The 12,469-nt window shown below is 40.5% G+C and overlaps 1 protein-coding gene across 2 annotated transcripts in view; it reads left to right on the forward strand.

Moving 5' to 3' along the window:
- The window catches only part of HEATR5B (HEAT repeat containing 5B), a 106,917-nt gene that overhangs the window by 69,479 nt on the left and 24,969 nt on the right, over nt 1–12,469 (forward strand). For both annotated transcript variants that reach the window (XM_068232131.1, XM_068232132.1), the window contains exons 26-30: nt 3,590–3,658; nt 3,738–3,917; nt 6,035–6,272; nt 9,321–9,575; nt 9,704–9,831. In XM_068232131.1, the coding sequence (XP_068088232.1) occupies nt 3,590–3,658; nt 3,738–3,917; nt 6,035–6,272; nt 9,321–9,575; nt 9,704–9,831 (870 nt within the window). The remainder of the gene's footprint in view (nt 1–3,589; nt 3,659–3,737; nt 3,918–6,034; nt 6,273–9,320; nt 9,576–9,703; nt 9,832–12,469) is intronic.

Here is a 12,469-nt window from a genome sequence, read left to right on the forward strand (position 1 = left end):
TTAGACATTGCCACCAGGAGATCCCAGATTCACCAGGATGGCCTTGGTGGTGATCCTTAGATTCTTTTTCACCTTTCTCACTATCCTCCTGGCCAGCACAGGTGTCACTTTTGGCTTCCGACCATGTCCTCTGAGATTTTCCACAGTGTGGAACAGCTTGTATTTTTTTTAAATACTTTGCCCTGTAGCCACTGGAACTTGAAAACATTTAGAAATGGCCTTGTAGCCCTTTTCTGACTTGTTGGCAGCCACAATGCGCAGTCACAGGTCCTCACTGAGCTCCTTTGCCATGACTGTCCACAAACAAACTGCAGAGAGCTGCTGGTTTTCACTTGTTGAGTTGATTAAAACAGCTGTTCCCATTATTCGAAGTAATTAGGATGATTTAGAACAGTTTGGACTATATGGAATGGTCTAGAACTTTGGATTTTCCCACATACTGTGACAGTTTGTGAAGGGTATGAATAATTTTGGACTGGACACTTTTTGCTCAAATGTAAATAAAAACTTAGAAATGTTTTTCTCCACAATAATTCCTCTTGAACATCGTCTTATTATCTTTTGGGAGACATCTATGTCATTACCATCAAAAAAAATTACTTGCTGGTTGAATAAAAGTAACTTTAAAGAAAACCTGTACTGAAAATTAAAAGTCAAAATAAACATACACAAGTCATACTTACCTCCTGTGTAGTCTACTCCTCAATCTATTTTTCCTCTCCTGCGTCCTGTTTGTCCACTGTGATCAATGGAATTCTCCGTCCTCCATTTTGAAAATAGCCATTACCCCATAACAGCTTTCTGGTCAGCACACAGTTAAACTGTAACATCGCCACTTGAGCCATAGGGAAACATGGACACATCAGTTCTCCTCTCAGCTGTAACTGACAGCAACTGATATATTTCAGTTCTGACAAAATGTTGTCAGAACTGGAAGGGATCACTGTAAGAAGAAAATGGTGAGCTTCTGAGAGGAACTGATGGCAAGGGAACTATGTAATGTTCATTTGAAGTTACCTCATGTGTTTATTTTAAATAATTTTACTCAGTACAGGTTCTCTTTAAGTCAAAATTTTCCAGGGGTATGAATAATTATGGGCAGCACTGTATTGCTATTTAATTGCTGTCTGTGTCTCCGTTGGTGTGTGTGTTTGTTTTTTTTTTGTTTTTTTTCATCGTGTTTCTTGTCCCGGTGGGAGGCATATTATGAGTATTGTAAGAGAATAGCAGAGAGGTGACTAGGCAAGCAATATAGCAGAATGTGGGTTAAAATAACTGTTTTTTGTCACTGTCTGTTTCAATTACAAGATCTCTCCTCCCTTTTGCTACCGGCAATAAAGAGACAACCCACCCTCATGGAGTCACATCTGAGTGTGGATGCAGCCTTGTTTAGATGCCACCTGTCATGGTTCTCTGCCACTGGGTAACACATGGTGTGGTGTTACCAATGCTGCCATTTGGCTGCATTTAAATTGCACCCTAATGGCACTTGTGATTGGCAGCTGGGAGGCTGAACTGCTCGACAAGTGTACAGTTCAACCTTCTGTGTGAAAGGAAGGCCCCATTTACACTAAATCAGTTGCTCTCAGTTATAACTGAAAGAAAACTGATTTTCAAAGTAATGGCCATGTTTTCCTATGGCACAGTTCACACTGCATGAGTTTTAACTGAAATCTTTTTCACTATGCACTGCTATGGAAAAACTCATACTAACGCACACCAACTTATTAAGTGTAAATAGGCACTAAGGGGGCCCCATGGATAGCTTCCAGCTGCTTGTTTTGTCCCACTGAAATGCTTTATTTTTTTGTTTTTTTTGTTTTTTTTTGGAGTTTGTTTTACCTCATGGTGCATTTAAAACCTTAAAGGAATTCCATGTAACCACAAACATAATCAGCGTAGAAGCTGCATACAGTGTCTGTAAAACTCAAGCATTCACGGTGCTTGACCAAGCAACAGTAAACGTGAGATGGAAGCTCCCATTCATCTTAATTATGACACAATGTATCCCTATGGTCAAACACCAGGGACATTTGCCATCAGCTATCCATATGAACCAGCCTAAAGGCTCGTACACACGCCGTACTAAAGGGAATGACGGGTCCGTCAGACCCTTCCGCTGGGCGGACGTTCCAGCGACAGTACAGCGTGTGTACAGTCTGTCTGCAGAATGATAAGGCTGTTTCGGAACGATCCGCTCAGCTACTTTTATCATAGAAATTATGAAAAGTATTTTCCACTATAGTGATTCGATTTGGGGCTGATTTGCTTATCCTAGATAAAATAACAATCTTGTAAATAAAACACAAACTCTGGATATAATTGTGCTTAGATATTTTTTTTCATTTCTCTATAGTGTGAGGTTTAGTTTGTATTCTGTGTAGTAAATATCCACAGTAGGAGAGAAGAACAAAATTGTCTTAAATTGCAGTAGTAACTGTGACAAGCATGATTTTTAGCCATGTTTTTTTGAAAGTTAGAGACACTGAAGCGAAAAAAAAGATGATATTATGATTTGTATGTGAAGCACAGCTAAGAAATAAAACATTAAGATCAGATACATCAGTGTAATTGTTTCCAGTACAGGAAGAGTTGAGAAACTCCAGTTATCTCTATGCAAACAAGCCATTAAGCTCTCTGACTAAGTTAGTCGTGGAGAGGGCTGTTATCCGACTTTTATTATCTCAACTGTTCCTGGACTATTTACTTTTCCTCTGCTAGAGGAGAGGTCATTACTTCACAGACTGCTCTGAAAGACTAATTTTGAATGCTGAGTGTTGTGTAATCTGCACATATTATAGAATGATGCAATGTTAGAAAAAACACTATATACCTGAAAATTAAAGTATGAGAATATTTTCTTTGCTGCTAATCTTCTAGTAATTATTCATATTACACAACCAATTCACTATATCATATTTTTTTTTTTTCGCTTCAGTGTCTCTTTAATTATTTTAACGTCTCCCCATGATTTGGAACTCAGCGGCAGTGACTGATTGATTTCCTTCCTTATCAAGACCTTGATTGCTGTATTTAATCAGTTTAACTAGACGGCAAGCATTTGGAAGAGTCCTGGCTGTGCCATACTCCTATATAAGACTAATGGCAGCTGCTGTACTGTTGGGAACCTTAAACCATGTGTCATATATTTTTTGTTGTTTTTTTTTTTGTAGCTATTCCCATATCTGTGCCTCAACACACTCATCTTTTTAAGCTTTGTATGGACTTCTTTCAATCTTAGCTGTAATGTATTATACATCACTGCACACTTGCTAATAAATAATAAAATATTTAATGTATTCACAAGGCTGAAAAATACCAAATGGTAAAGAAGTCCAAAGGCTCTGAATACTTTTTAATTGGATTGTACAACCGCCATGAAGATAGACCCTAGGCTACAAATCTAACCACTTTGGTCCTAGCTTCTTTGGCTCTTTATTTTATCTCAGCATTTTCAATGTTAGAGACTTGCTTGTCACATTACATGCAGATGTGTCATTGTGTAAGAATTTTAGTACACATTAGAGCTTATCTCCAGCATAAATGTCAGACTTCTGCTTCAGACTAATTATTGTACAACCCTTTCCAGGTTGGAGCTGCATTACGACCAGCATTTTCACAAGATACCCCTTCCGATATTACTGCAAAAGCTTGCCAGGTATAAAACGAGTACTACAAATATTCTTTGATCACAGACTTTAACACTGCAGTGATGTTTTTGTGGTGGTCTTTGTCAGGTGTGCAGTGCCTGGATAGGCAGCAGAGTCGTCAGTGACCTGAATGACCTTCGCAGAGTGCACAACCTCTTGGTCTCCTCACTGGACAAGGTACAAGCAGGAAAGGGATCATCCAATCAGCTTTACCGTGAGAGTGCCATTACTATGGAGAAACTGGCTGTACTGAAAGCCTGGGCAGAGGTATGTGTACGGGAGTCCTCTTATTTATTGGGAGACATAGTAGATCTAAGGGATAAAGGCCTTTGTTATTGTATTATGATTTTGCTCTACCACAAATAATTATAATTTGTAGTTTATTAAAGGGAGTATTGACAGTGTCATGCAAATTTAAAGGCATCCAAGCAGCATTTTTTCTACAGTTTGTCCTGGCTTCTAATAACTGTAGGAGCTGCCATGTCCCCAGCCCCCCCTTTCTCTCTGCTTTTATCCAGAGGCAAGGTGTGAAGGTAATAAAGTGTGACTCCTCTAAACTGTTTGAAGCACAGTGTACAATCTTTTTTTTTTTTTTTTTTTTTTTTTCTTTTGGTTCATCCTCCGTGTCAGTGCCAGAATGCTGCTTTAATATCTCAGTCACACTATTCCTCCTTATGCCCATGTCTTTGATTTTTTTTTTGTGTGTGTTTGCCTTACATGACCATATTCTTCGTTTCCCCTCTACTCCCCCTGCCTGACCATAATCTGGCCTCTGCGTATAGGGGAAGGGGCAAACTTTTCATACAGGTCCTCTCTACCAATGTAAAGCATGGACACATGACAGGTAGGAATATATCAAAAACAAGGGAAAGCTTAAAGAAGGAAGGTAAAAAATGAGGGCAGTAGTAGGGGAGGACATCCTTCCTATTCCTTAAACTTTGTAGCGGGATTCTGATTTATGTATAAAATATTTTTTCTGCATACAGGAGTGATGGCTGATAAGCTTTTCTGATTTGTGCTGTGGTGGTCTCCATAGCAACTATGCATACAAAAGGGAATGAGAAAGGGAAGACTGTAGAGTCACTTCCCATTAACCAGACCAGGACATTTTATTCATATACCTGTAGAGGCCACCTGTATAGAAATCAGGATAGACAGTGAAGTCAAATTAAGAAAGCAACCTTACTTATGCTGCGTACACACTGGCGACTACGGTCGTTTGAAACAGCTAATTAACGATCGTTCCGCCGACAATCGGGGAAAAAACTTTACCCAACGATCATTAACACAAACGACAAAAGAACGACATCGGGAAGAAGGAAATATCCAACCTGACGGATCATATCTACCGACAATCGTTACAAAACTATAGTGTGTACAGACATCGGCCGAGAACGATCGTTACAAGGGCTAATGCGCCTGCCTTGAATTCTGCCCAGATTCAGTACTTCCTCTGTAGCGCGGCCGTAAAGATTGTTACATTGCTCATTTCAATTAAACTTTGTTTTCAAGTTAACAATCATATATTTGTATCTATTGTAACTCCATGTCAGTGTTTTTATTTTATTTTATATAAGTATGTACGCAACATTTCCTTCTGATCGTTCTTTTCTGCGAGAACGGTCGTTACAATGTGTATGATGATCGCTGCATCCCATCGTTGCATTCCTATCGTTGCCGTATCGCTCGTCTTTCAATTATCGTTCCTAGCGAACGATAGTTATCCCAAGTGTGTACGTGGCATTAGTAACTAGGGATTGGTGTCTTTCCAATTTCCACGGAAATCTATTTCCGACATTCTGATTTCTGCAGAATGTTTCTTTTTTGTCATTTTTGTCAATAAAGTTAATGTTAAAAAAAATGGAATCCGCTGTTTTTTTGTTTTGTGCAGATGTACTCTATTATGCAGAATCTGCATTCCCGATCAGCAACGGGTTAAACTTTTTCATTCTCTGATTGGCATAATACTTTTGAGTCTTCCAATTGGCCTAAAAATTCCATGGTAATCAGATTTCCTTACTACAATACTGATTATCTGATTGGTCCAATGCTTCCAAGTCGTGTGATTGGCCTAAAATGTACACGTCTCGGTAATACGGTATTTCCACGGAGTTCTGATTTCCTCATACCAATTTCCACAGTGGAAAGCTTATTTCTGATTGGAAATTTAAAAATTGGAATTCTGCAGAATTTGGAACTCCTACCTATAGTAGTAACTGTGCGTAAAGCCTCACCATTTAAAACTGCAAAGTGCTGAATAACCTTTGTTTAAATGCCTGAGATGTGGCTACTTACTGATGGTCAGTTATTCAGTTCTGATTTAAATGGCTTTCTATTTTTCACATTCTTTATACTGATAAGATGTTGTTTTCCATATGCGACAGGTGTATGTTGTTGCAATGACCATTATAAAAGAGGCAGAAAGTAAGCCTACAAAGGCATCACGGAGCAATGATGATGAAGAGGATGATTACACCTCCTTGGATGAGCTTCCCCCAGACAGCCTGATATCTCTGGTGGAGTCGGCGCTTCCAACACTTAGCCGCTTGTGGCTTGCAGTGCTCAAAGATTATGCTCTGCTTACCCTGCCAGCTGAGTTTGCAAGCCAGCTTCCCCCTGATGGTGAGTATATGCTGATCTGCTAATCAGCCATTATTTGTTAATTATGAAGGTGTTTGTTCTTCTCACAGCATCTAAAATATTGTTAAAGCCTTAATTCACCTTCACATATACAGGTAGTCCCTGACTTACGAACGCCCAACTTACGAACGACCCGCCAATACGAACGGCATGCATTCTGTGTTTCCATGGGAACAAGCAAACAATTTTTTTTTTCAAATTGAACTTTTGAGAAAATCGATTTTAAAAAAATTCAAAGAAAAAATGGCTTTTAAACTTTTATAAGCATGTAGAGAGGGCAGAGGGGGACACAGGAGGCACAGGGGGCCACAGAGGAGGTACAGGGGACAGAGATGGCACAATGTGTCGACTTAAAGAGACTCTGTAACAACATTTTGAGTCTTATTTCTTCTATCCTATAAGTTCCTATGCCTGTTCTAATGTGGTCTGTCTTACTGCAGCCTTTTCTAGTTGCACTGTCTCTGTAATAAATCTTTTCTTCTTTCCTCTGTCGGGCTCAGGCTGGAATGTGTGGAATGTGCAGCACTGCTTGTCATTGGCAGAAGCTTTACACACCCTCTCCAAGCTCTGCATGAGTCACACAGTAAGCGGTTCTCAGCCTATCATACTCTGGTTAGAAGCCATGTCTTTTGTTTGTAAACACTGCCTAAAACTGTTAATTACAAGCCAGGATTGCAGCAGGGAGTGGCAGAAACAGCACAGAGGGGCCCAGGAGAACATCATGAAGAGAATGGTATGCTTTTTATTGTAAGAATTTTAGAGTACAGATTCTCTTTAAGAACAGATTCAGGAAAGAACGAACCTACAGTCCCTATCTCATTCGTTAACCGGGGACTACCTGTAATTGAAAAGTAAAGCTTAATTTTCATGTTTGATGCAGCTGTTCCAGAGAAAGTCTGTCATTCCCTGCTAAGAAATTAGGGTGTGTACGCATATAGGATAGTAGGAGTGGTGTGAACAGTACATTTGCACTGCCAGTTTTAACAAATGAAGCTACAGGCTTCAGCTAGCCTGATATTTTAGTTGTATGCTTTTCAAAATGTGTTGTGTATTGTGACAGTGAATATTTACGGTAATATATATCTAAAAAATAGGAGGCTTTAAAGTGTACCTGAAGTGAAAAAAATGCCCCAAATGGGTACTTAAGTAGAGGTAAGTTGCAGAGGCTTCCCCCATTCCCCCAAAGCCCATCAACAAGAGCTTGTCGAGGGAGCTTGGCCCCATAGCGCAGGTGCAGACAGCTTGAGCAGAAGCACGGAATGAAAGTTGCAGCTACTGCACATGTGCAAGCCTTCCTGTGCAATGCAGTTGCACTTGTTCGCACAGAGGAATCCAGCCAGAAAACTTCTGAGGGTCCCGGCATCGGATTGGTGGTTGGGAAGGTAAGAATCTAAATTTAAGACCTGTAGATCTCACAGGCTTGCTTTAAGGGTTCATTATGTTCATTGCATTGCAAGTGCCCGATTTTCCACAAAAGCAACAGCGCGTTGTTGGGCAACTTGTACGGTGACCGGAAGTCTTGCAAGTCTATGACGATGCAAGTTTTTTTTTTTTTTTAATTTTCTGCATTCGTGTTGTGGCGCGCATATGCAGAAGCGTATCTTTCCTATACACTTCCACATAATCGATATTTCGGCCACAGGAATTGAGCGCTAGAGAGCCTCACTTCCTGCTTGGCCTGCAGCCAGAAGGGAAATTGCTGTGCATTACCGCGTTAAGCCCCTATTTTTACCGATTATCGTACCGCAGCGATCCCATAACGCTGGTTGCCATTGTGAACCCGGCCTGAAGCTGTGTACACAGAAGTAGTTATTCCTTGCCCAAAATAATTCAAACTCCTTTCAGGTGATAGTCTGCTGTGGGTGTAATGCTGGGAATACACGGTTCGATTCTGAGCCATTTAGACATGTCCGATCTCCCGGCCGATCGGTTTTGCGCTCGATTCTGTATGGAGGACAATGGGAAAAGATGAGAGAATCGAGCGGAAGATAAGAGAATCGCCTGCAGAATAGAGCGCGGAAAACTATTGGGCGTGGAATCTAGCGGCAAAATCGAGCCGTGTATGCCCAGCATGTGTGTCTGAATTTCCAAATCCTACTCTTCAAATATTTGCCAGACATGGAAGATTATCTACAGCTAAGAAAAAGAAGGCCCATATGGACAGCACCACTCAAGAATAGAACAATTTATTCAAAAAGTAAATAGAAATCACATATAATATATGACTGTATTGAACTTCAAAAATTAAAATCAATTAAAACAGACCACATAGTCCTATATAACTACAGCTGCAAACAATCATGTCCTCTCCTCCTTTCAAAGCGGGGTGACGCCCGCGGAGCTAGCGGGACTGTCTTGAGGGGACCCCCTACCTGTTCTCAGCTGCGCTGCCCTGCCTCCATTGGTGCTCCTGGGCTAAGTATCTCCTTTCTTTTTTGCACACTCTTGTTCCTCTGTATGCACTTTACCTTATAGGCTGCTCCTGTGTGATATTGTTTAGCAGTCCATCATCCACTGTTTATTTAACATTAGCACTTTCTCCATATTGTTATATTATATGTGGTCACTTTGACGTTTACACTATTACACTATTACTGAACCCGGGTTCAACCACTGGTGTGCTCTGAATAGATGCCCACCAAGCTGGCAATATTTACACTTTTTGGGTACCAATCAATATATGCTGTTGCACAATAGTGCATATATTATCTGATGAAATGGGCATGACTGTTTGCAGCTGTAGTTATATAGGACTATGTGGTCTGTTTTAATTGATTTTAATTTTTGAAGTTCATTAATGTCATTATATATTATATGTGATTTATATATACTTTCTGAATAAATTGTTATATTCTTGAGTGTTGCTGTCCATATGGGCCTTCTTTTTCTAAGCTGTAGATATACATATTTTTGGGCTCTTGCACACTCTATTTATATTGCCAAGTGTTGCGGACACACCTTTTGTCCAGACTGGGAAGATTGTCTGCTAATGCCTCTTGCAAAATCAAAATAACACTTGTTTATATCTAGGTGGAGCATTTTACACCCCGGAAACCATTGATACAGCGAGACTCCATTACCGCAACTCCTGGGCCCCTATCTTGCACGCTGTTACTCTCTGGCTGAACTCAACAGGATTTGAAAACTCTGAGGTTACAAATGAAGGAACTATATCAGGATCCCAGAAACGTAACACCACTATGGCACTGAACCAAGCGCCAGGAACACCACCAAGTCCAAAGACTCTTCTGGAGCTTAACAAAGACAGGATGCATCTTATACTAGGTGAGTCCAAAATAGCAGTTTAATGGAAACCTTTTGTATGTAAATAACGTGAACTTTGAATTGTTGAAAAAGATTGACCACACATACAGTATAGTGTATAAGAATAAATGTATTACAATATGTTGTAGGTATCAGCATACAATATTTTTGTGCACCAAGACCTGAGGAGCCCATTGAACATATCACGGCCTCTCTGCAGGCTTTACATATACTTCTTGATTCTCCCTTTGCAAGAAGTCACATAGCAGAAGACCAGGTAAGCTGAAATGTGTTTAAAATAGACTATGTATGGTTTGTGCGACTGGGAGGGATATGGAGACTAACCTATATTTATTTAAAGGGAATCTGGAACGAGAAATATATGGAGGTTGGCATATTTATTTTAAACTATACAAGTTACATAGCAGCCCTGCTGATCTATTTGGCTGCAGTAATGGCTGAATTACACACCTGAAACAAGCATGCAGCTACTCCAGTCTGACTTCAGACTGTCAAACACCTGATTTGCTGCATGCTTGTTTTGAGTCTATGGCTAAAAGTATTAGAGACAGAAGATCAGCAGGATAGCCAGGCAAATGGTATTGCTTAAAAGGAAATAGATATGGCAGCCGCCATATACCTCTTAATTCCGGTTCCCTTTAAGTTTAAACAATACCAGCTGCCTGGCTGTCCTTCTGATCCTCTGCCTCTAATACTTTTAGGCATAGACCTTGAACAAGCATACATATTACGTATCTGAGAAAAATCTGACGAGATTAGCTTTGTGCTTGTTTCTGGTGGTTATTTCAGACACTACTGGTGCCAGAAGGATCAGCAGGATAGCCAGGGAACTGGTATTGTTTAAAAGAAAATAAATATGGCACCCTCCATATACCTCTCGCTTCAGGTTACCTTTTAGGTTATACCTGTGTTGATTCAGAGACTCATTGAAACACAATGGCAACATTTTAAAACATGACTTATAAGAGAAATATACAGTGGGATGCGAAAGTTTGTGAAATGGTAAAAATTGGCCAGTTATTGGCCTATCAAAATGAAATGCATGTATGCTTTAGCCTCATGACCTCAGCTCTAAAAACAGTTCACTAAAGTCGGCTTTAAATTGGACAAGGGGAATACACAGAAAATAACCAGTGTTTTCTAACGTTATTGAAGCACATACAACTTTAATAATAATCACATGGCCAAGTACCACCCCCCACATGGGTAATATCTCAAGAATCCCCTGGAGCCTTTTTGTCATCCTTGGAGTAATGTTTGAGGTCATGAGGCTAAGGCATACATGTATTCAATTTTGATAGGCCAATAGCTGGCCAATTTTTACCACTTCGATGTAGTATGAAAGCTTACCTACACACTTTGGTTATAGCATTCAAAATATGCTGGTCCTCATACTACATGGAAATGATAAAATTGCCCAATCATAACTGGGTGTGTGTACACACCAAAAAGCCTTATACACAAGTAGGCATTGGGACTCGGTCCCTCTAGCGATATTGCAGGGCTAAAGATGTAGAGATACATCTCTTGGTTATACAGATGTGTTCTGTAGCTATCCGGGGGAGAGTGTGCCACAAGAACCGGCAGGGTGAGTGGAGAGAGCGTTGCTGTCAGCCAGCACTCAGTTTGGTAAATTATTGGGGAGGGGGTGCTCTCGTGCTTGATTCTCGGCTGAGTTTAATCTAGCATGTTTACATTTAGTTGCAGCTAGAGAATAAGTTACACAATATCTGTGTAAGATAACAGCTTTTCTTGCCTTTTCATGACTAGCTTTTGCAGTGACTGGCTCTCTCTCCAATACACTCTAGCACCTTTTCCCTCCTGATTGTCATGATCAGAATTAAGTCTTGCTTCTGTAAGGCTAAGCTCACATGGGACAGTTTGAGTGTAGTTAACAGGAGTTTAAATGCCATCAAAACTACTTTTAGTGACAGTAATATCAAAACCAGCCCGCCCATCTACGTGCATTTTTCCAGTTGGAAGGCGTCACAGGTAAGTGAGTTTTGGAAGCAGTGACGCACAGTATTCAGGCAGCAGTTACTGACATGCATGTGTACAAAATGAGGCTTTTTTTGTATTGCCATGGTGGTGGAAGTATTGATAAAAGTGATTAGCAGCTACCACTAAGTGCAAACACAATCCCTGTATTGTATTGTGTTAAAATGTCCATGTTTAGTGTCCTCTGTAAATGCCTTTGTGAACTCGTACTCCATACAATCTTGGTTGTACAATCTCACCACGTTCATGTAGTATAAGGGCTTCTTCTCAAAACAATGTTTTCAAAGTACTGTACTTTCAATCTGTTGGCATGTATGTTACATATACCTTATATACTCGCATATAAGCTGACCCACGTAGAAGCCGGGGTACCCACTTTTCCCTCAGAAACTAGGAAAAAGTTATTAACTTGCATATAAGCCCCTTCCCCAGTATAGCCCACTCCATAGTAGCCAGATGTGCCCCCAGTACAAGTCAGCACCTCTACCTATAGCCAGATGTGCCACGAGGATGATAGTTGTGTCTCAAGACGCCACTAGATGGGGTCATAGATATGAGACAGCTAATGCCACACAGGAAGAATCCCTGATCATTGCACCACTGACACGTTGCTTGCATGCTCTGCTCCACAAGCCAGAGGACACAGGTAGACTTGAGCAGCTCACTTTGCACACCACGTTGCAGGTGATGGAGGGCACGGACACAGCAAGGAGCCAGCTGGCAAGAGCTGAATTACTAGTACACGATACTTGCGCTCCTTTGCCAGTATCAAAACCAGCTCCACCATTCATTTTGCTCAACTGACTCTCATATAACCCGAGGGGATAACTTTTCAGCACATTTTTGGTGCTGAAAAATTAGGCTTATACGCGAGTATATACAGATTTGGTAAATCT

The sequence above is a fragment of the Hyperolius riggenbachi genome, chromosome 4, assembly GCF_040937935.1.
Source record: "Hyperolius riggenbachi isolate aHypRig1 chromosome 4, aHypRig1.pri, whole genome shotgun sequence".
Lineage (NCBI taxonomy): Eukaryota > Metazoa > Chordata > Amphibia > Anura > Hyperoliidae > Hyperolius > Hyperolius riggenbachi.